Raw genomic sequence first — 19,988 nt, 5'->3', positions numbered from 1 at the left:
GCATTGTTATCAGAGCATGTCTTTTGTAGACTCAGCACTCAGGGCCATTACCTGAATTATAACAAGAGCTGTTTAAGTCCTGGCTCCCTATGAAAGCTTTTTGTGAGAGATAGCACTTTATGGCAGCTTTGGTCCTGCTGCGTTCTCCTTAAAGTTCTTGCTCATGTTGGTAGATTAGTTCATAATGGCGTGTTAAGCACAGCGCTTTTTAGGTTGCTTACTGAACCCTGAAAGTAATAAGGGTAATAGTCCTGAAGTTATCAACATAATTGTTGCTGCGCCATCGACGTATGTGAGAACTGTGCTTCGAAGGACAGACCTCAGGTGTTGTGGTTTAATGCCGTGTGAAAATGTGAGAAATATTGCGGCTGGTTTGTGATTTTTACACTTGAACTTCAGTGGAAAGACTAAATGGTCCTCGACAAGTGGAGAAAATTAACACACCTCTCGGTTATGAAACAATTCGAAAACCTTTGCGGTTGGAAAAAAAAGGAAACGCATCATTATCACCAAACTAAAAATATACAAATCCAAAATGCCAAGAAAACATTTTGAGCATATTGCTGAACACATGTGGTAAAATTAGACGCTTCTGTTTTTGGAATGCGCAAATTAAACAAAAAGTACTGACAGTTTTTTAGTGTGTGTGTAGGGGAAGCCTGATAGCTGTGTGGTTATTTTAGTATGTTTACTGTAATTCCATTAACTCTAATATAACAATAATTTGGTATAGAATTTTATTGATGATTGTCCATTGCTAGCTAAAATTTCCCACTGTCCTTAAACATGCAAACACTAGAAACAAAGTTACGCTGCAATAGGCCCAGGCTACTGACAGCTTCCCATGATGCACTGAGTGTTTCTTATTCTTCTCTCTGCATTTATACATTTATCCATCACTTGCAGATGTCTGCCCCTTCCTGAGGCTGGTTCTGATGGAGAGTTTCTTGTTAAAAGGGAGTTTTTCCTTTCCACTCTTGCCAAGTGCTTGCTCAGATCAGAGGTGTTGTCTGATTGTTATGTTTTCTCTGTATTATTGTAGGGTCTTCACATTACAGTATGTGTGGTAAAGTGTGCTGAGGCGGCTGCTGTTGTAATTTGGTGCTATATAAATAATACTGAATTCAATTCAATTGAATATGATCAAAAAAACGGTTGATAACCAAGTTTTAGGTACTTAAAAAAGTCACTTGCAGCAGAGTGAGGACAAGCATCAGATTAGATAGAGTGCAGTGTTTACTTTAGTGAACAAGTTATCATTTCTCAAGTGAGTGAGTGCAAACAACAGAGATAAAAGAGCAAAAGAAATAAAAAGTGTTTGCTCCAGCTGCGTGAGAGTTTGAAATAAGCAAACATGCCCGCAGGAAGTACACAAACACATCAGTCTGTCTCATCCTTCTGTCCTCAGCCGAGTGACATTTGCCAAACTTATGCATCTGAACTATTCAGTTTTCAGAAAGTGCCCTTCAAATTGAGGGCACACTTCCCAGTGTGAGGCTCTGGCTGCCCTCAACTTCTATTTGACAGGGCCAACCGAGCACTGCAGGGATGGCCTGTGTGCGTCATGCCCTTCTGTAGGCATCCCACACCAGCTTGGTGACTCAGCAAGCTGAGGCAGCAGGGATGCTGGATGTGAAGCAGATCTGTGCGTTTCTGTCAGACAAAAAAAAAGGAAAGATGCAGCAGTCTGAATGACTCATCAATGTTTGTTAGAGGCTTTGAAGAACTGATGCTTTTCCAATTTTAAGCCTTAAAGGGAACATTATTATTATGTGAGCACGATGATGCAGTTAGGTCCAGGCTTTCATGGCTCACTGTTGAAAGAATCTTTTGACTAAATGGCAAGCGATGAAGAGAAAATCTACTGTAGACTCCATACAATCGCACACTGATACCAGACTGACTGTATAATGGCAGCATTTATGTCAGGTTTCAGTGTTGGTGTGCTTGAAATGCTTTCAGTGTTGCAGCAGAAAACAAATAACTGAAGTGAGATAACTTAATCTTATTGAGTCTAATTAAAACAAATATTGACAAAGTTTAACCAAGTTGAAAAAGGTGATAAATAACAGTTTGTTATTCCAATACTCAGAATGTCACAAAATGTTAGAAATTGCAATAATATCTAGAATGAAGTATCATGATAATATCGTAACATGGGGCGTCTGGTGATTACCACTTCTACATGATGGATGGACACAGTGTCTAAGTGATTCTGATGGTTAACACTCCAACTCCAATCTCAATGTCTTTCTGTAGTTTCAAATCCAGGGTCCTTAAGCCCAGGGCAAAAACAGTAGATATCTGTAACTCTCCAAATACCATCAGACTGCGCTGCTAATTGTTACTGTTATATCAAAGAAAGATGCAAACTACCGGTAGGCCCAGATTTGGTTTATGGAGGTGACATATTCCCAAAGCAAAATGTCAGTAGAATTGATAGGCCACATTTTACAGTTTCTGTAAGTCCGTGACATTGTGAATGAGTCAGTGTCATGTTGCTTTCTCTGATGATGGGAACGTCCCTTACCACAGCTCCAACTTACAACTCCTAAAACGACCCCCATTACCCCCTGATGGCAATGGGGGTAATGGGGGATTTTCCATTTTCCATCTTAGAAGATGCATCTGCATGATCCCCGGCTGCCACAGTGTTGTTGACATATGGCTGTGACGGTACTGGTGAGGAAGATAAGAGAAGTATGTTCTCCCAAGGGAAGTAAAGTTATTAACAAGATCGTTTTCATGATATTAGCAGATACATGTACCAGAGATACAGAACATGTAAGTCATTATGTTGGTGTAAATGCTTTCATATTTATGGAACAGTGTCATTTGTATTTTATTTCATGATAAGTCCCTGTTTCAAGTATTATAAATGATGTATTCAGAGGACACCCACAATAGGTTATGCTTTCAGGTCCTCCACTTAGTGAGTTATTGGTCTGAAATGGACAAGAACCTTCTAACTTAGAAACTATAATTCTTACAGGTGGGGGGTAAATATAAAATATTTCACATTTGACCTCTGACATTTCCCTTAAAGTCAATAGATTTGCCTGATCAGCTCAAAGTGATATAGAGCTATTTAAAAATAAGTGTCTTTGTTTGTACTGGCAGCATTGGGAATGATACTGGTATATGGGGATTCTAAATATCACATTATAGATTGCATCCAAATATCATGTCATATTTGACCCCTGACCTTACCAAAGATTTTACAAGTAAAATAAAAAACATAAATGTTTAAAAATTAGAAATCAATAGTTACAGATTTTTGATACTTGAAATGTTTTGTTTTCAGGTACGGTATGTGTACTGTGTGCTCAGTGACCAGCTACACACAGAAATGCCAATAATGCCATGGGACTGTCTGTTGTAATAATGTTAACTGCTTATCTTCTTATCTGCTTAGTGATTAAATTGTCTATATATTATTAACAGTGGTTTAAATTAAAGACTGAACCGGAATCTGTTGTATCTCATCTGTGTTTGATAGATGGATATTGAATCAATATGGAATTAATACTTCTCTTCATTAAGTATTCAGCCTGTTAAATTGCCTCCCAGATCTGATGTCTGCCTCTCATCACCCATCACTTTTTCTTTAAGCAACTTCCAGATCACAGAAGCTCCAATAAATGTGTGGTTTACCACACATGATTCCCATTATTGCATTCTTTCTTTTTCCTGTTTATTTCAAAGTTCCAGTTATGAGTGAGGTCTTTGATGTAGATGCATCTGACTTATGTTGACTGATTCAGTTGGACAGCAGCGGGGTGAAACTTGAAGCAAATGATGCATCACTGTGGATGGCCCTGTTATTAATGCTTAATTGAGTTTCTGTTGACATGGTGAATGTAAGTTCAGTATTCGCTATCCTTTTATCTCTGTTTTGGTCTCTTCCAGGTGGTGTTTTTGTGAAGTTGTACTGCAAGTTAGACCTTTCACATATATATTAAAATATTTATTTGCTTCAGTTCAAAATGTTCATTTTTGATCAAAATCCCTGTGGTCACTGTGAAGTTTGCTTCTTGAAAGCAGCACTAAGTTGCATCAAGCCTTTCTTTAAAATGAATTTTTTTTACCTGTTGCATTTGAAGCTTGAGCTGCCCGAGTTGGAAACATCAGAGAAATAAAGTGTGTTTTGAAAAGTTGTCTCTTTCGGGACTTAAAAGGAACCTGTTGCTAACTTATCTCTACCCTTGCGACAAGCCCATACCCCCTTCTCCACTTGCCCTCGGGCCATTTGACCTCCCCTGTGGTTTACAGCTCCGTGAATGACAGCTACCCATTTCACCTCGTTTTTAATTGCAATCCAAGCCCTCCATTTACCTGCCCAAAACTACTTCAAAGAGCGCTTGCACATTCACACAAAAGCTCTTCAAGATTGCACTTCCTTTTTTCCACAACCAGCTGAGAGTGTGAATGGATCGTCTAATCCAGCAGCTTAAAGGCTTTTTTTAGTTCAGCCTGTCACTCAGAACCTTTTTTGTTGTAACTGTGCGTTTGTGTTTGGGAATGCAGCCCGTGTAATTTCAAAATGTCGCTCCAAGGCGCTTTGTATTTAATGTGTGGTCGTGTGTTTGCATCGTAAACCTTTTGCGTTTGAGCTTGTGCGTGATGATGAGTGTACGGATGTGCGTGTTTATGAATCTTTTTGAAGTGCTCGCACCTGTTGTAAGACTTCATGAGGGCAGTGATTCATCTGTCGAGGCAGAAAAGCTTCAGGTTTGTTTACAGTGCAAATTCAAAGAAAGAAGGGTCACAACTGTGCCACACACATCACCTCAAGCATGTGCTTTTAGGCTTGACCGTTACAATGCCATGCACTCACTGAGGACTGACAGATAGACTTGAATTTCACAGTGAAGTGTGTACTGATGAAGTTTGCTTGCTTGTGTGTCTGGATTTTGTAAATCAATCAGTTTTGGAATTTGACATTTATGCCAGCAGAAACTACTTTGTGCTTGACCTGCATCCCATTATCTTAATACAAGAATCTGTCAGCCTGACTAATCATTATTTTTCTTCTGTGGAAAAGAAAGATTAATCAAAAGCATAAACTTTGTACAAAGCAGAGAAGGAACATCTGTCTGAAAATCAGTTTGAGGGGTACACCAAGCTGAGTTTAAGAGATGGAGGATCCAATCACTGAAGCTGGATTTCTAGTTTACTTGGCAATGAAGAGTTGGAGTTAAAGTGCCTGAATTTCAGGACTGGGACCACGCCTCCAAACACGCCCCTTCCGGTTCTTATTTATATATGGATACCCCAGTTCTACAAGCTTTTTGTTCTGCCAGGCTTGGGAGCCGCCGCCAGTTCCCTCTGAGGCCTTCCCCAAACCCCAGCTCAATTCATGTTTAAGCCATTCACCTTTATCCACTAAAAACGCTGTCAAGCCAGCTAGTGAAATGAGATTACTGCAGAAAGCTGACAGTTACTTAAACATGCTGATTGACACTTCCCTGTCATGTCTTAGTGGACTGCAGGTCCCTGAGTTTGTATGAATGCAAGAGTGAGACATGGAGTGAGAGGTGTCTTTATTTAGAAGCACATGTTTCAAATCCCTTTGGGCTCCTCTGATGTTGCACTTGTCACACAGAGACTGCGCAGTTTACAGACAAGCTTGACATTGCTGCATATCAAGATGGGTTGATGACACATCCATTTCTTAAAAAAACATCTCCTTCATTTTTAGGAATACCCTTCTGCACAACTTCTCTTCAGCCACTTCATTTTTTTTTACCTCCTCAGAAAGAGAGACTCACTTATTATGATCACAGAGGGAGTAAAAAAAAGAGAGTTTGCAGCTAATTATGAGGGAAGCTATTCAGATTATTCAGATGCGTTCTCTACCAACACCCCCCTCCTCCCCCCATGTCCTCTCCTCCCCCCCAGGCAGTGAAGGGTCTTTTCTGTCCCCAGAGAGTGATGTCAGCATGGCCCATTGAAAACAGCCGCCGTGTGCTCCGAGATGAATGCCCTGGCTGAGCACAATGGCCCCAATTTGAATACCACGCGGATATATGCCAGATCGGAGCCCCCAACAAAAGAAAAGAGGGCTACTCTGCTCCCATTCAAGCATGCTGTTATTTTATTAGTCGTAAATTTGCTTCATCCATTTATAGCTTTTGTAGTTTTTCAAGTGTTTATGGAGTTTGAAACACATGGGCGACCTGACAGGGTCGGCCCTTTTTTTTGGACAGAATTTTATTTTTGTTGGCACGTAACTGAAACACCGTGCTCGTGTTTGTGTCTGACCGCAGATTTACACGGACTGGGCCAACCACTACCTCGCCAAGTCAGGACACAAGCGTCTGATCAAGGACCTGCAAACAGACGTCACGGACGGAGTGCTGCTGGCTGAGATCATACAGGTCGTAGGTAAGGAAACCAACTTCTGATTCCAGGCCCTGCTAGAAGAAGCCAGCTCAGATCAAGTGACTGCTGGAGAAAAATGCGAGCCACGTCATTACTTGTTTAGATACGGCTGACCTTTACCAAATAAATGGTCGCTTGCAAACATCATCATTAACTACAAACTCATCTTTTGTTGAGGTGATACGATTAAACCATTTTACTCTATTATATAATGTAATATTGAACTATAAAGTAGATTTTGCAGCTGAAGTAGTTACTTCCACAAAGGACCAATAGTCAGGAGAAAAACACTATTGTTGAGGAAAACTTTTATGAATTTATAGACAGTCAGTGAACTACAGTCTGTAGACTGGGAGAATGTATAGAAGAGAAAGGAGAACAGTTAGAAGAGTGAATATAAATATAAATCAAATAAATTTAAACTTTCTGAAGTTTGTGCTTTGCCTTGTCTCAACTCTTTACAAACCAATGTCTTATATTGTGTTTGTATTGTTAAGCATGTTTTTGATTCAGTTATGTTCTCAAAGAGTCTTATGATCCTAAATCAAATTAAGCAAGCTTATAACTCAACAGCAGCAGTTATACACAGTATGCAGCTGTTCAACCCACTGCTGATCGTCTGTGTTTTTGACCCATGCTCTCGTCTGTAAAATCATCATCATCATCAGCCTTGTCATCTTGTCTGGCCGTCCTCAGCCTGTCATTTCATCTGCCGGCAGCCTTGCAGCTAAAACAGGCAAACACCAGCTGACCGGTGATTCAGCATGTCAGTGACTCTGCTCCCTGCTCCTCCCCCGTGTCTCTGACCCAGATTCTGTACATTTTATGCTATGAAGACCTTTACTGTTCTCACACTACATCAGTTGTTGCATGTGATTGTGTTTTAAATTAGGTCATGAAGTCCATGCCTTCGTTCCTGAGCCTGGTTCTGCCGGAGGTTTCATTCTGTTAAAATTTAGTTTTTCCTTCCTGCTGTCGCCCAGTGCTTGATTATAAGGCCTTGTCTGATTGTTGGGGGGGGGGTTTCTCTATTATTCTAGGGTCTCTTACAATATTAAGCACCTTGAGGCGACTGTTGTTTTAATTTGGCACTATATAAAGCTGAATGAGCACTATAGGTCTTTTTGGGTTATACGAATCTTCGTCTGTTAAAAGGGTTCCAGGAAAATCCAGTTGTTTTCACACCTGTATGGTGACTAAAGAGCAAGGTTGGCATTATATTGCTTTGGGGATATGCACAAGCATAAATGCTGACACAAGAATGTGGAACTGTTCTAATGCTACTTTCCAGCCTGGATGTGGTCGTGTTTTTTATGATTTATTCTTATGAAAGTTTGATGTTTTGACTGGGTAACATGGGACCATGTCTTGCTCCTCTGTGTTTGTTCAGTTAGTATTAAATAATTCATTAGCAGTGAACCTGATTATGGAGCTCAAGAAATGAAAGTTTTGCTGAATTTTATAAGTGAAAGGTGGCTCTTGAGTTTCTGCATTGTGGAAAAAGTACCTGATGTTAATGCAATCCAGGCTGGCTACAGCTTTGCTCTCAGATTAAATCATTTCCAACCAGAGCCATCCATTCACCTGTTTTGTACCTCCTTTCTGCCTGCTGCTTCTTGTATCCTGGGAAAACCTCATGCCCACATAGTGTGATGAAACCAGAGCAGCTTGCTGGTGTTGGAACAGCCGTAAAAGTTCAGAGGCCTGGCCGGATATGACACCTGTTTAGCTATTTGACCTGCTTAGATTCAAGGTCAGGGTTGACTTTCACACAAGCCTCCAGATCGATTTCATCATCAGTTGTTTTTATGAATATTTCAGAGGGTAATCTGTCCGGTGAAATTCAACCAAAATTAAGATATGGCTTTGTCCTCTGTTTCTAGTCTTCTCCAGTAATCTAGCTGTTGTATAGCCCAGCTGCAGGAATGTGAGCTGTACATTTATTTGCTCAGTATTCACAAGATAAACTGTGTGAGTTTGTTTTTTAGTTTTAGTTTTAAGTGTGTCCCAAAATCACACAGTATGTGTCTCTTGTGGGTGTTGGTGTCTACAGTGTACAATTTTTAGGTAGCACACAAACCAAAGCCAACAGTAGTAGTGTTAAATCACTGATAGTCTTGTTAGCACTAAACTATTTTGGAATTGCTTCATGCCAAATTTTAATTCTCAGTATGAAAATGACGTGCTTTAAATGCACATAGAGAGAGGTAGTATCCAAATACATGCTGCAATACCAAGTTCATAAAAGTGAAAAACCCCTTGCCTTGAAGGTCATCTTGACCTCTTGAGCTCTTCCTGAGCCGCTGCTATTTCTAGATCACTTCCTATAAGTCTCCTTCTGACCACTTGTATGAGCACCCTGTGATTTCACCACAGACCTCAGTCTTGGGCAGGAAACAAACATCAACTGCTCTTTAAACCTGACCAGACTTCCGGGATCGGTGTCCTTCCACAAAGATCAGTAGGGCCACCAGGAGCATGCTTGCTCTTTTGGGTTTTACAACATTCACTTATCTTGCACCATGAATTTGTCCTTCATGGTCAGACTGTCCTGGTGCTTCAGTGTGAGAACAGAAACCACGAGACCTGCAGTGGATCCTGTTGTGCGCCATTGTGTGTACAAAATATACAACATGTTAAAAACAATTTTTTTCATCACCTGCTTCTTTTCCAAAGTTAAAATTCAGGCTTAAAGGTCATCATCTTAAGAAACAGTGAAGGAGATCCATAGACCTTCTGTAAAAGGAGTCAAAGCTTGACTCCTATGGAGCGAATAACAGCAGCACTACAAGTATAGCAGTGTTGCCCAAGGAGGACTTTAAAACGAGTATGGTTTTACATTTTTATGGGTGGAGTTGTTGAAGTTTCTAATTGCATGTTGACCTAATTGACCTGATAACACCACCAATTAACTAACATAAACTGAAAATTAAATCAGTTTTAATTCACAGTCCAAAGTGTATGGGAGCTATTTATAAAAGCCCAGTAATCCCAGGAGTCTTCGTCATTTCCACTAAAACTGAACACATTTCTTTCATATGTGAATTGTAAAACAAAACCATCCACTTCACTGGAAGAACAGTGTTTTGTGCTGCTGTATGGTGTAAAGGATGTGGTCCTGACATGTAGCTGCCCTCTAGTCTCCACCGTGCCTCCTGATGCAGGAGTCTGTGCTGTTAGCACAGTTGTCAGCTGTGAGCTGAGGGCTGTGTCTCAGCTGCTGTGGGCTGGGCCTTCTAATGGACGGGAGGGATTCTCAACACCACACACACACAGCAGCGCAACACTCCTGGTTGGGCCCCCAACGGCCCCGCTCCCATTTGCTATGACCAGATAGCATTTCATGTGTCAGCGGGAGGGGATAGGAAAGGAGGAGAGGGGGGATCCCAGTCACTGGCATGAACACCTCTGCTCTCTGCACTCAGCCTGTCACTGTCTGGGACACACACATCGGGATAAAGGAGAGGATTACATTAAGTGAACACGCCTGAAAAGAGGTCTCATTATCTCTTCTTTTGTCTCTCTGTCTCTTCTGTCTCTCCTCAGCCAATGAGAAGATTGGTGATATCAATGGAAGTCCCAAGAGCCGTTCTCAGATGGTAAGTGACCGACCAAGTTTGTTTTGGCAGAACGTTGAGAAATTTACCTGCGTGTTTGTGTGAAACAAACCCAGCTCTTTGAAGTCCCATCTGATCAACTTAAGTGGCCCTCGCTAGAAACTGCGGCACAGAAGTCCCTGGTAAATAGTTGTAGATGTGAATAGTTAGCCCATTTATTTTTACTTTTGTGGTATGGTGTGCAGTCATCCGTGAAACCTCTGGCTCAGACTTCTGGATTTGGCTCTCAGTTAAAAGCATCGCAAGCTTTGGTTTTGGGGCCAGTTTTGCCTCTTCATGTTACACATGATACACATCCAAAGAAGTCAGCATTCCTCACATCTTCAGGGGTAAAAGCAGATGGAGAATATGAGCACTGATTTAAAAAAAAGTTCAGAGCCAGTTACGATGTGTTTTTGTCTGCAGTGATAGTTAGAAGGTACATAGGTGGGATTGCCTTCTTGACACTGTTGGTGGCATTTTAGCGGTTTTACAGTTTAGTGCTCTCTGTGGGAAATGAACTGAGCATCTCAAAGCAGGGCTGCCCTCCACTAAATGCGATGGGTCATAAATTGGGACAGTGTGCCAGCTGAGGGGACTATTTCTGGCCACCAGCCAGACTACTGAAGCCTACCAAAGCACCAGAGAGAGAATGATGGAGACACCCATATTTAACAACTGAAAAGGAGGTGGAAGCACAGCTGATCCCTGAGCGTCACTGCACACACATACCCACAGTGGAGCCATATTACTGTACTTATGAGGGCATTCTGCTCTGACTGATTGTAGTTCTTCTTTAGCATTTGGTGGTGTTTTCATTTCATTCGTTTTTGATGGAGGTCACCTATGTCCTGCCATGTTATTACATTTATTTCAGAATTAATTATATATTAGAGAGCTTCTGTAAAATTCTGACCTTTAGTAGAGAGCGAGGGTTCACACTATGATGCTCATGGTACGCTCTGCATTTATCATTCCTGAAAACGCAGAGAAGGGGTTTGTCCACGCAAGAGCCAATTATTCTTCTTCTCTTGGGGTTGCTGAGCATCACTGATTTGAACATGTTTTTCTGTCCGGCTGTGTTTGCGTGAGTAAGTTCATTAGAACCAGAATCAGTGAAACACTTTATATTAAATATAATGACCTAAGAAAAACATACATTAATTGCACATTGTTTGTTGCAGTGTTTATCCTGGACAAGCATTATAGGAACAACACCAACACAGAGTATACAAACTTTTTACATTTTTACAAGCGTTTGAAAACATTTATTAACTCCCACTGAAAATGGTCTCGACTCCATCTCCACTTCGCTATCAGTTAGGTCTTTCCCATTAGCCGTGATTACACCCCCAGTTCTCCTGTAACTGAGCATCTTGAAATTTTGGTCTCCATGGTCTGGACGTCTCTGTGGGTTTCTTATCAACATCCTGTTTAGAGCTCTTTCACATCCAGCTCATGTGACACAGCAGCTTTTTCTTTTGCAAAGCGAGAGGATTGTAGCTTACCTCTGAGACAGAACAAGTGGTTCCAAATGGATGGTGTATCTTTTACGGTGTTGTGATTCTTCATAGACTCTGTTTGCGTGAAAGGAAATGGTTTGTTTCTCTGTTTTTATAGTGTTCATTCAGTCAGTGGGAATTGTTTAATGGAAAGCAGTTGTCAAAATCTCGCTTTAACTTTGCACGCAGACCCGCAGATGTTGCAGTATGTGCGCATGTTTGTCTATGTATGTGAATGTGATTGATTCTCTGTGTATAGTCTCAGTATTTGTGTCAGCTTTAGAACCGAATCTGAGCATTCAAACAGCGCTAAGGGTAGGCATAACCGCAGCAATTATGCAGAATGTCTGCTTTGTGTATCGTAGTGCTGTCAAAACAAACACACACAGAGGTTCTGAGAGTTTATTTAGCAGAAGAGTGTTTAGAGGAGTGAGAGAGCTCTTTTTTTTAACCACACTTGATTTCATTGTTGAAAAAAAATCTGCTGCCCTTCACTAGTGCTTGACTCAAGCTCGGCTTCTGAATGAATAAAAATGGAAATAAGCTCCATCAGTGGGATAAACTGTAGTGCATTCACCTCACTCACCTGCTGCCTATCCGCACAAGTGCCTGTTTCTGTAACTGTCACATTCTTGTTGAAAGAAACCCCACTGGCAGATCATCCCTTTGCCACCCAGTCAGGCTCTGTGTGTTTGTGTGTGTGTGCGTGTGTGCGTGCGTGCGTGCGTGTGTGTGTGCGTGTGTGTGTGTGTCGTCTGCCTGCCTGTCTGTGCAGGTTTAGTCCAGACTGATGGTGTTGATTTGACAGTGAGCTGTTAAAACATCCCACGATGGCCCATCACATAGGGAGACACACAGACATGTGGGTGTCTCATTCAGGCGCCCACCTCAATGGGACCCCCCCCCCCCCCCCCTCTGGTTGAAAGTAGTTTCAATTAAAAAGTAAACTGTTAGCAATTTTCAAAAGCCAGAATCACCGTATGAGATTCAAGATTCAAGATTCATGCGGCATGTTTCAAAACACAGATAAACCCATGGCATCCACATGATGTGTCCAAGATGTGAACACAGAGGGAGTGAAGGTGTGATTGTGCTGTGAAAGGCTTTCTGTCTTGATTTTATCTTTTAGGGAGCTGTTCATTTCCCCCCGTCCCTCTGTTCTTCTTACTCTGTGTGCTGGACTGATTGGTTCTCACCAATCAGCCATAAAATAAAGAGGGTGAATTGAGGAAGTAGACTGGCAGACAGCCACACAGGTGGTTAAAACCAGCAGGACCAGGTGTTTAATGGACTTGATGAAGCATAGAATGAATGTTTATGTGCTCAACTGTCTGTACAATTGAGCTTTTCTTTATAATTCACTGCGTGTTTCACCTTCAGGTGTGGTTTAAGATTGGATTGTAGCAGGTGAGAAAGCACCTTACCCTGCAGTGTCTTTATTATGTTTTATTCAATCTAAAAATGTACACAGAATTGTGCTGGTGTGTCCATGGATGCTTATTTTTGATGTTTTAGCTGGTGGAGCTTTACACAGGTACACAGGGCAAGAACCAGAAGGTGTTGGATTAATGCTTAAACAGGCTGGTTAATGTTTGATCATAAGGCGTTACACTTTCTGTGTGCGTTTGAGAGAGAAATCCCCGAGTGTGTCAGCTGGTCAGAGCTCAGGTGATCACATGGTGGATTGGAGAGAATGAGCAATCAGAGTTGCTGTTGCTAAGATACCAAATATACCAGAAGCCAAATAATATTTTTCAGCCGGCACAGGCTTATTCACCCTGGAGATGTTGTGTCTTCCACATGACTTCTGCTGACCCATGGGCTGCAAAAGAAAGAGCACCTATAGCGGTGGGATAAAATAAGAGCGACGTTACCCTGAATAATGCAGTTCGGTTCAACTGTTCTCAATCAAAAGCTGCCTCCATATAATATTAACACTTTTTTCTGGTGCTGTGATAGAGAGGTAATCTTGTAATGTTCCACAAGGTATTTGTATTATATTGTCCAACCTTTGTATATACACTGTGTTCATTTGTGGCTTAACAATTAGTCTATTCATGGGAGATATGACACAGCCGTTTTTAATGGCTTTTTTTCCCAGGAACATTTAAACTTTGAAAAATGTGGCCTTTTAAGATGAAAGCCTGGGGGAATTTCAGTTTGTGTGGGTGCAAGCCGATGTTAGCCTGAATCAAAACCGTTTCAAAGGAACAATTAAAACATAACAGTCAACTTACAATAGCACAGATATCCTGATATGACTGCCTCAACTCTCAAACACAACAGTGAGTATGTAAAAATGAATTTTCAGATGGAAGAGGGCTCAGTGTGCTCCCTGTTACACCGACGTGTGTGAAGTTGCATCATGGTGTGTCTATTCATGCTGCTGCTGCGCCAGAACATTTCTGTTAAAAACTTGAGCGTACGTGGTTTTCTGTCAGAATAGAAAGAATTACTCAGGTACGTGTCAAAGTTCTGCAAGTGGGTGGCTAGATGCAATCCATGAAACATCCCGAGTGGGTGAAAGTGTGTGTGTGTGTGCGCGAGGGCACACACTGATGGATTTAACAACGCACAGTTACACACACATGCTGACGCAACGTGTTGGCTCACAGTCTTAACCAGCCAGACTCTACAAGAACCAACAGTCAAAAGGTCAAATGACACGGAGCTGTCCGGAAACGAAGCTCGTGTCGTCACATCATAGGAAAAAGGTCCAATGCATCAAGCCAATAAGGTGTTTCTCTAAAATATAACATTTCAGCCAAAAAAAAGGTTCCTGCCTCATTGAAGCAGAAAAATGTAATTTGTTAACTGCTGTTTTGCAAAAAAATATGTGATTTCATTTTGTTACATTTTTTTTTCTTTTAGTGGGAAACTGTAATGTACCCAAACAGACCAGCTTCTGAATTAACTTCGACCGTTCATAGTTAGGGGTAAAGTAGGATATTTTATTGCATCGGGATTTTGATGCTCATAATTTCAGTTTTACTTCCAAATGAAGTGATGAAGTGTTTCAGACGAAACCACAGCTTTAACAGCTTACGGTCTCACAGTTTGCTGTAGTGATGTTGTGCTTTGTTCCCAGATCCCTGCGAATAGAAAAGCATACAGGTAAATGCAGAAGCAAGACTCAAATTGTGGTAAACTATCGTGGCTCAAGAGTTGGGAGTTCGCCTTGTAATCGGACGGTTGCCGGTTCGAGCCCCGGCTTGGACAGTCTTGGTCGTTGTGTCCTTGGGCAAGACACTTCACCCGTTGCCTACTGGTGGTGGTCAGAGGGCCCGGTGGCGCCAGTGTCCGGCAGCCTCGCCTCTGTCAGTGCGCCCCAGGGTGGCTGTGGCTACATTGTAGCTTGCCATCACCAGTGTGTGAATGTGTGTGTGAATGGGTGGATGACAGGTTGTGTAAAGCGCTTTGGGGTCCTTAGGGACTAGAAAAGCGCTATACAAATACAGGCCATTTACCATTTATAATCCTCATCAGAAGGCAGGTGTCAGTCTTAGAGTTCTCACATTTATTGTAGTACATCAATCTGGTTAAATCTTATAGCCTAGTTTTGGTCACTCTGATCTGCTGGTGCTCTGCTTTTATTCTGACTGGAAGACTGACATGTAAACAGTAAATGTAAGAGCCGTTTTGCTGCTTGTCGGTGAAATCCTGCTTCACACTCATAATACTCTTGCTCAAGCATACTCCTCCCCCCCCCCCCCTCTCTCTCTTGCTCTCTCACTCTCTCACTTGCTCTCTCTCTCTGTCACTCTCACACACTCTCTCTCACACACACACACACACACACACAATAGCAGCCCTGTGATGGGAGGAAATGTTTGTTCAGAGCACTGTTGGCCGGCTAGCCCTGCACTAACGCTGCCAGGAGCCGAGCAGAGCAGAGAGGTGACAGTGGCTCGGATCGAGGTGTGAAGCTGGGCAGAGGCAAACTGCAGGAACATGTCACACTTTCAGGCAGGTATGGGGCTTCCCTGCAGATTTGTTGTCTTATGCTGACAGTGAACGCTTTCTTGTTTAGAGGTGGGGTTTTTTCTGGTTGTCAGTAGATTCTCTTCTGTACCATATAAAATTTTGAGGCTATAGCTTACTGCCCTTTGGCAGCGTGGGCGCTTCGTATACACTTTTCCTTTCACTTCAGTGTGTCTGCAATCATTTATCAGCCGGTTATCTTGGTACAAAGTTTGCACAGAGCAGATTCATGAGAGCAGTGACCCAAAAAATAAAGTGGTGACAGACACAGACATTGCATTCCTCTTTCTTGTTGTTGGCAACGTTTTGCTAATCCAGTCAACAGTACTAACGTGATCATCCATATCAGTCATCCTTTAACCAATGCTGTTTCAGACATTTTCTTTTAAGCTGGATGATCATGTAGTATTTAGATTCCTGGCCAGCCTTAAACTAAGTTTAACTTCTATGACATTGGAACACTCTGCCTTACAAGTGTTACAACCTTTGATCCGATTCTAACTCATTAAATATCCTGAATGGACTAATCAGTGATATACAGTAATTAGAACATATATTTAGTGGTCTGAGTAGGATTTCAGGCTACAGCTGATGTTCCGCCAGCTTTACTAAACTGTTTTTCCTACACGTTTTAAATAGCAGTAGAGGTTTCAGCATATTTACCCTGACCATGACACTTATGATGGGGTGTCTCACTGAAGTATACATTCTGAGGGTTACTGCTATTTAAGCTTCAACTATAAAAGGCTGCTTACAAGTTTAGGCCCAAGGTATTAAAGAAGGTTTTCAACAAGTTTATTTTTAAGGACCCGGCAGTATTCAGAGAGGACCATAACCTGCATTCCTACTGTTCCTTAGTTTACTGCTGTCCTACGTTGAAGGACTGCATGTGCCAGGCCTGCTAACAGCTGTTTCCCAGGTCAGAGGTCATGGAAATGACAGCAGGGGCAGTGGTGCATTTTCAGTTCAGCCGATGACCTGAAGTCAGATGAACTCTTCACACACTGGCATGGCTCAGATATTTTTGGAGCTTGTTTCAAACACTGAAAGCAATGAAGAAATTGTTATCAAGCCAGTATTATTGAAATAATACATCCAATATTCTGTTAGAGGTTGTAACATTATTGTGAAATTCATAGTATCATAGTAGCAAGTCTATCTGCTAATAACTAATAATGTGGCTCTAAGAGCAGTATGACTGTGGGGTTGACTGATAAAGGAGTGCTAGTAAGTCCTTCAGCAAGGAGTACTTCCTGCTCAAGTTTTTTGCTGCTGACTGACAATTACAGTAGCCTGGACATTCCACCTTGATGATGTTGCCCTTGTTCACATGCAAATTGAGTGTAATGCTGAAACTTTAATGACGTAAATGCTGTCCTCTACACCATCTTTGCTATCTGAGCTACACTATTGCACTGCGTAAAACACAAGAGAAGGAAGGAAAAGAAGTGAAGTACACCACAAAAGGGAATCCAAGTATTCAAACAAGTTACTTTGTAACATGTACCCCCAACTGCTGGTGGATGTAACTAAATGTAACATAGTACAGGATGGCAGCAAACTTAGTAGTAATTCTGTGGCTTCTGTGGTTTAGTAGTGCACTCATGGATTTACCTACAACATTTGCTGTCAGACATTTTTATATTTTTACAAAGGCAGATGTAAATGAGTTCGTCACCTCATAGCCGGAGACTTCCTAGCAGGAGAAGCACAGTGGGAGCTGTAGGTCAGGTTATATTTAGTTGGTGCATATTAAGTGTAATCATGTCATTAATCATTACTGTACAGGACCCTTCTGTTTGCAGCCCACACCCAGGCTCATTTACAAAGAACACAGTTCATATGTATTTAGGTTTGAAACCACTTGCGGTATCATTGCTGTGTATCTGTGCTCCCACCCTCTGCTGTAAAGTTCTATTGAAGCTTTCAGAATGATTTTTTGTCAATATATTGTTGCAGTGTTGCAGATTAGGCTCAGTGCATTAGAAATCTACTCTGTGAATAAATAGCATTCTGAAAAGATTCGGCCCCTCCCTAACCTTTGTGTACAGTTTAAAATTTCCACTTCTCAAACAGTTTTTATTGTTGATTAGTTGCTCTGCAGAGACTTCTACACAGCTAGTAACTCTGTGTGTAATATGAGAGATCAATGACTGTATAATACTGATATATCTTTTGTTGTACCCTGTTTGTTTGCTCCCCACCAACAACAACAGTTGGTACACTTTGATCGCACAGTCATTCATCAGATCTACCCTGCTTAATGACTTGTTTTATGCGGTTTACCTTACGATAAGGTGCGCCAGCCAGCAGATTCTGTGTATAATGGGTCACATGGTCTCTAAACAAAGCCTGTCTGCCTATCAAATCCTCTCACAGTCCAGTGACAGCTCAGCAGTCTGCTCATGTTGCCATGGCTGCTGTCATAGCAACTGAGTGACTATAGATGTTTGCTTCCTCATAGATCAAGTGATGTAAGTGTGGCTGGTTTGAATTCTGCTTTGGCTATGTCACTATGTGGTCCAATTTACTTCTCTAGTATAGCACAGCAATCTCTGTACATACAGACGCTCTCTTCTACTCTTCAGGACCAGTTCATACTTTTATATGTGCCAGAAACTTGTTGTTTTAGTGCCATTTGTTTGTTATAAATGCTGATATCCCAAATGTCACAAAACGCCTTTAAATGCAGTGCCGTGTAAACACTTAACACTCAGGTCTCGTCACATAAAACTTGCCAAAAAATTGTCATGATGACTTTTTTGCACGAATCCGAAGTTGGATACAACACATTATTGAATGATCAAAAAAAGCTTATTTTCCATCTTAACTGTTTTTGGAGTCATCCTACCTGTCAGATCAGTGATTATTAAATGATAAACGATCTGCAGTCCCAACAGTTCTATCATTGTCATTGATATTCAGCACCTCTATTTACTGCTTAAGATTTTGTGATGCCAACCTTTGCCTTATGTTGACTCCCCCAGATTTGTTATTGTTGTGAGAGCCATGCAAAAAGCTAATCAGTGTGGGTGCTCGTATTTCACCATGATGCAAATTTCAATGTAAATGTACAGTATGAAGAATCATGCAGCTGTGACTCTCTCTCTCTGTAGATTGAGAACATAGATACCTGCCTCAGTTTCCTGGCAGCTAAAGGAGTCAACATCCAGGGTCTGTCTGCAGAAGGTAAGCTGGAACCACAGATTTATTCTTTCACATGGAACATGAGAGTTCATCCTGAATCAAGCTCAGGCTTAGTTACTAAATAGAACTGATGCCGCAAGAAAGATAAAACCTCAGAATTGGTACACTGATTTTTAAAAAAAAAAAATTTATTAGCAAGCTCTCTCCAGGAAACTCTGTATTAATGCAAATGAAAACATTCAGGGCTGATTTCACAACACATATAACTAATGTACCAGAAAGCTTACAATGGTACATAATGATGTTTAAATGTAGCTGTTGTCAAAAAAAAAGAAAGAAATTCACACAGGGAACTGAGAGACAATATTATTACTGGTGCTAATGCAAAGCTGAATCAAACAGCAGCATCCTATTACAGCAAGAAACACATGGGGTCCATTCACTGTTCTGTTAGGAGAACTTTGAGGTGTATCATCTTGCAGTTCAAGAACAATCCAGAAGGAGAGCTAAAGGCAGCAGAATTAGATAGAGGAATTAAACAGAGTGTGACATATTTGAAATGTCAGTTTCAGATGGGGCTGACCATCTAAATAAGGCCCAGGGCCCAGAATCGGGCTGGCAAAGACATGCCAATGTTTCTCACTGGACAACTTTGGAAAGGAGGGGATAAATTTGGACTTTTAAATGGATTAATGCATTGTACAGCTTTATACAGCTACTGATTCATGCTACACTAAAGTAATGAAATACTAGATAAACAATTAAATTACAAAAATGTTGCTGTTTTTCACTATCTACAATAAAATAGAATATATGGTTTGATAAGCAAGAGAGATGATCTCCATATAAGAAAACAATCAAAATGCCATGAAATCATTAAAAAAACCCTAGTAGCTTATTTTCCAAGCACTAGTATGGTAAATGTGAAAAATTGTTGCAAACTTCATCCTCTATTTTGTTTTCATCTCCCCACTTTTTCTTTCTACTTTTCTCCTTTTAAATCATTCACCCCATCCTTGTTTCTGACCTTCAGAGATTCGGAATGGCAATCTGAAAGCCATCCTTGGCCTCTTCTTCAGCTTGTCCCGCTACAAACAGCAGCAGCAGCAGGCCCAGCGGCAAAACTCCCAGCCCACCCTCCCACTTGCTGCCCAGTCCCAGAGCACACACCCTCCACTGAGTCAGCAGATCAGCGCCCCGGCCCAGCTCAGCCACTCTCTGCATGGGACTCCTGCCATCACATCCCAGAAAGCAGCGCAGGCCGAGATGCAGTCCAGGTGAGGCTAACTGGAGTGAACAAATGTGTCCCTGTGGTGTTTACTTTCTTCACGTGCCTGCTGTTGTAATCCATCATTTTGACATTTCTATCTTCCTGTTC

At 41.5% G+C, this 19,988-nt stretch overlaps 1 protein-coding gene across 2 annotated transcripts in view; it reads left to right on the top strand.

Annotated features, from left to right (window-relative positions):
* Nucleotides 1–19,988, top strand: part of nav2a (neuron navigator 2a) — a 222,445-nt gene that overhangs the window by 139,289 nt on the left and 63,168 nt on the right. For both annotated transcript variants that reach the window (XM_085276044.1, XM_085276039.1), the window contains 4 exons: nt 6,270–6,387; nt 9,931–9,983; nt 18,580–18,652; nt 19,644–19,887. In XM_085276044.1, coding sequence (XP_085132170.1) covers nt 6,270–6,387; nt 9,931–9,983; nt 18,580–18,652; nt 19,644–19,887 — 488 coding nt within the window. The remainder of the gene's footprint in view (nt 1–6,269; nt 6,388–9,930; nt 9,984–18,579; nt 18,653–19,643; nt 19,888–19,988) is intronic.

The sequence above is a fragment of the Mchenga conophoros genome, linkage group LG1 (assembly GCF_057382185.1).
Source record: "Mchenga conophoros isolate Kocher_MC1m ecotype Shallow Benthic linkage group LG1, M_conophoros_male_GT1.1, whole genome shotgun sequence".
Lineage (NCBI taxonomy): Eukaryota > Metazoa > Chordata > Actinopteri > Cichliformes > Cichlidae > Mchenga > Mchenga conophoros.
Note: the sequence above shows the minus strand (reverse complement) of the source record. Positions and strands in the feature narration are given on the sequence as shown.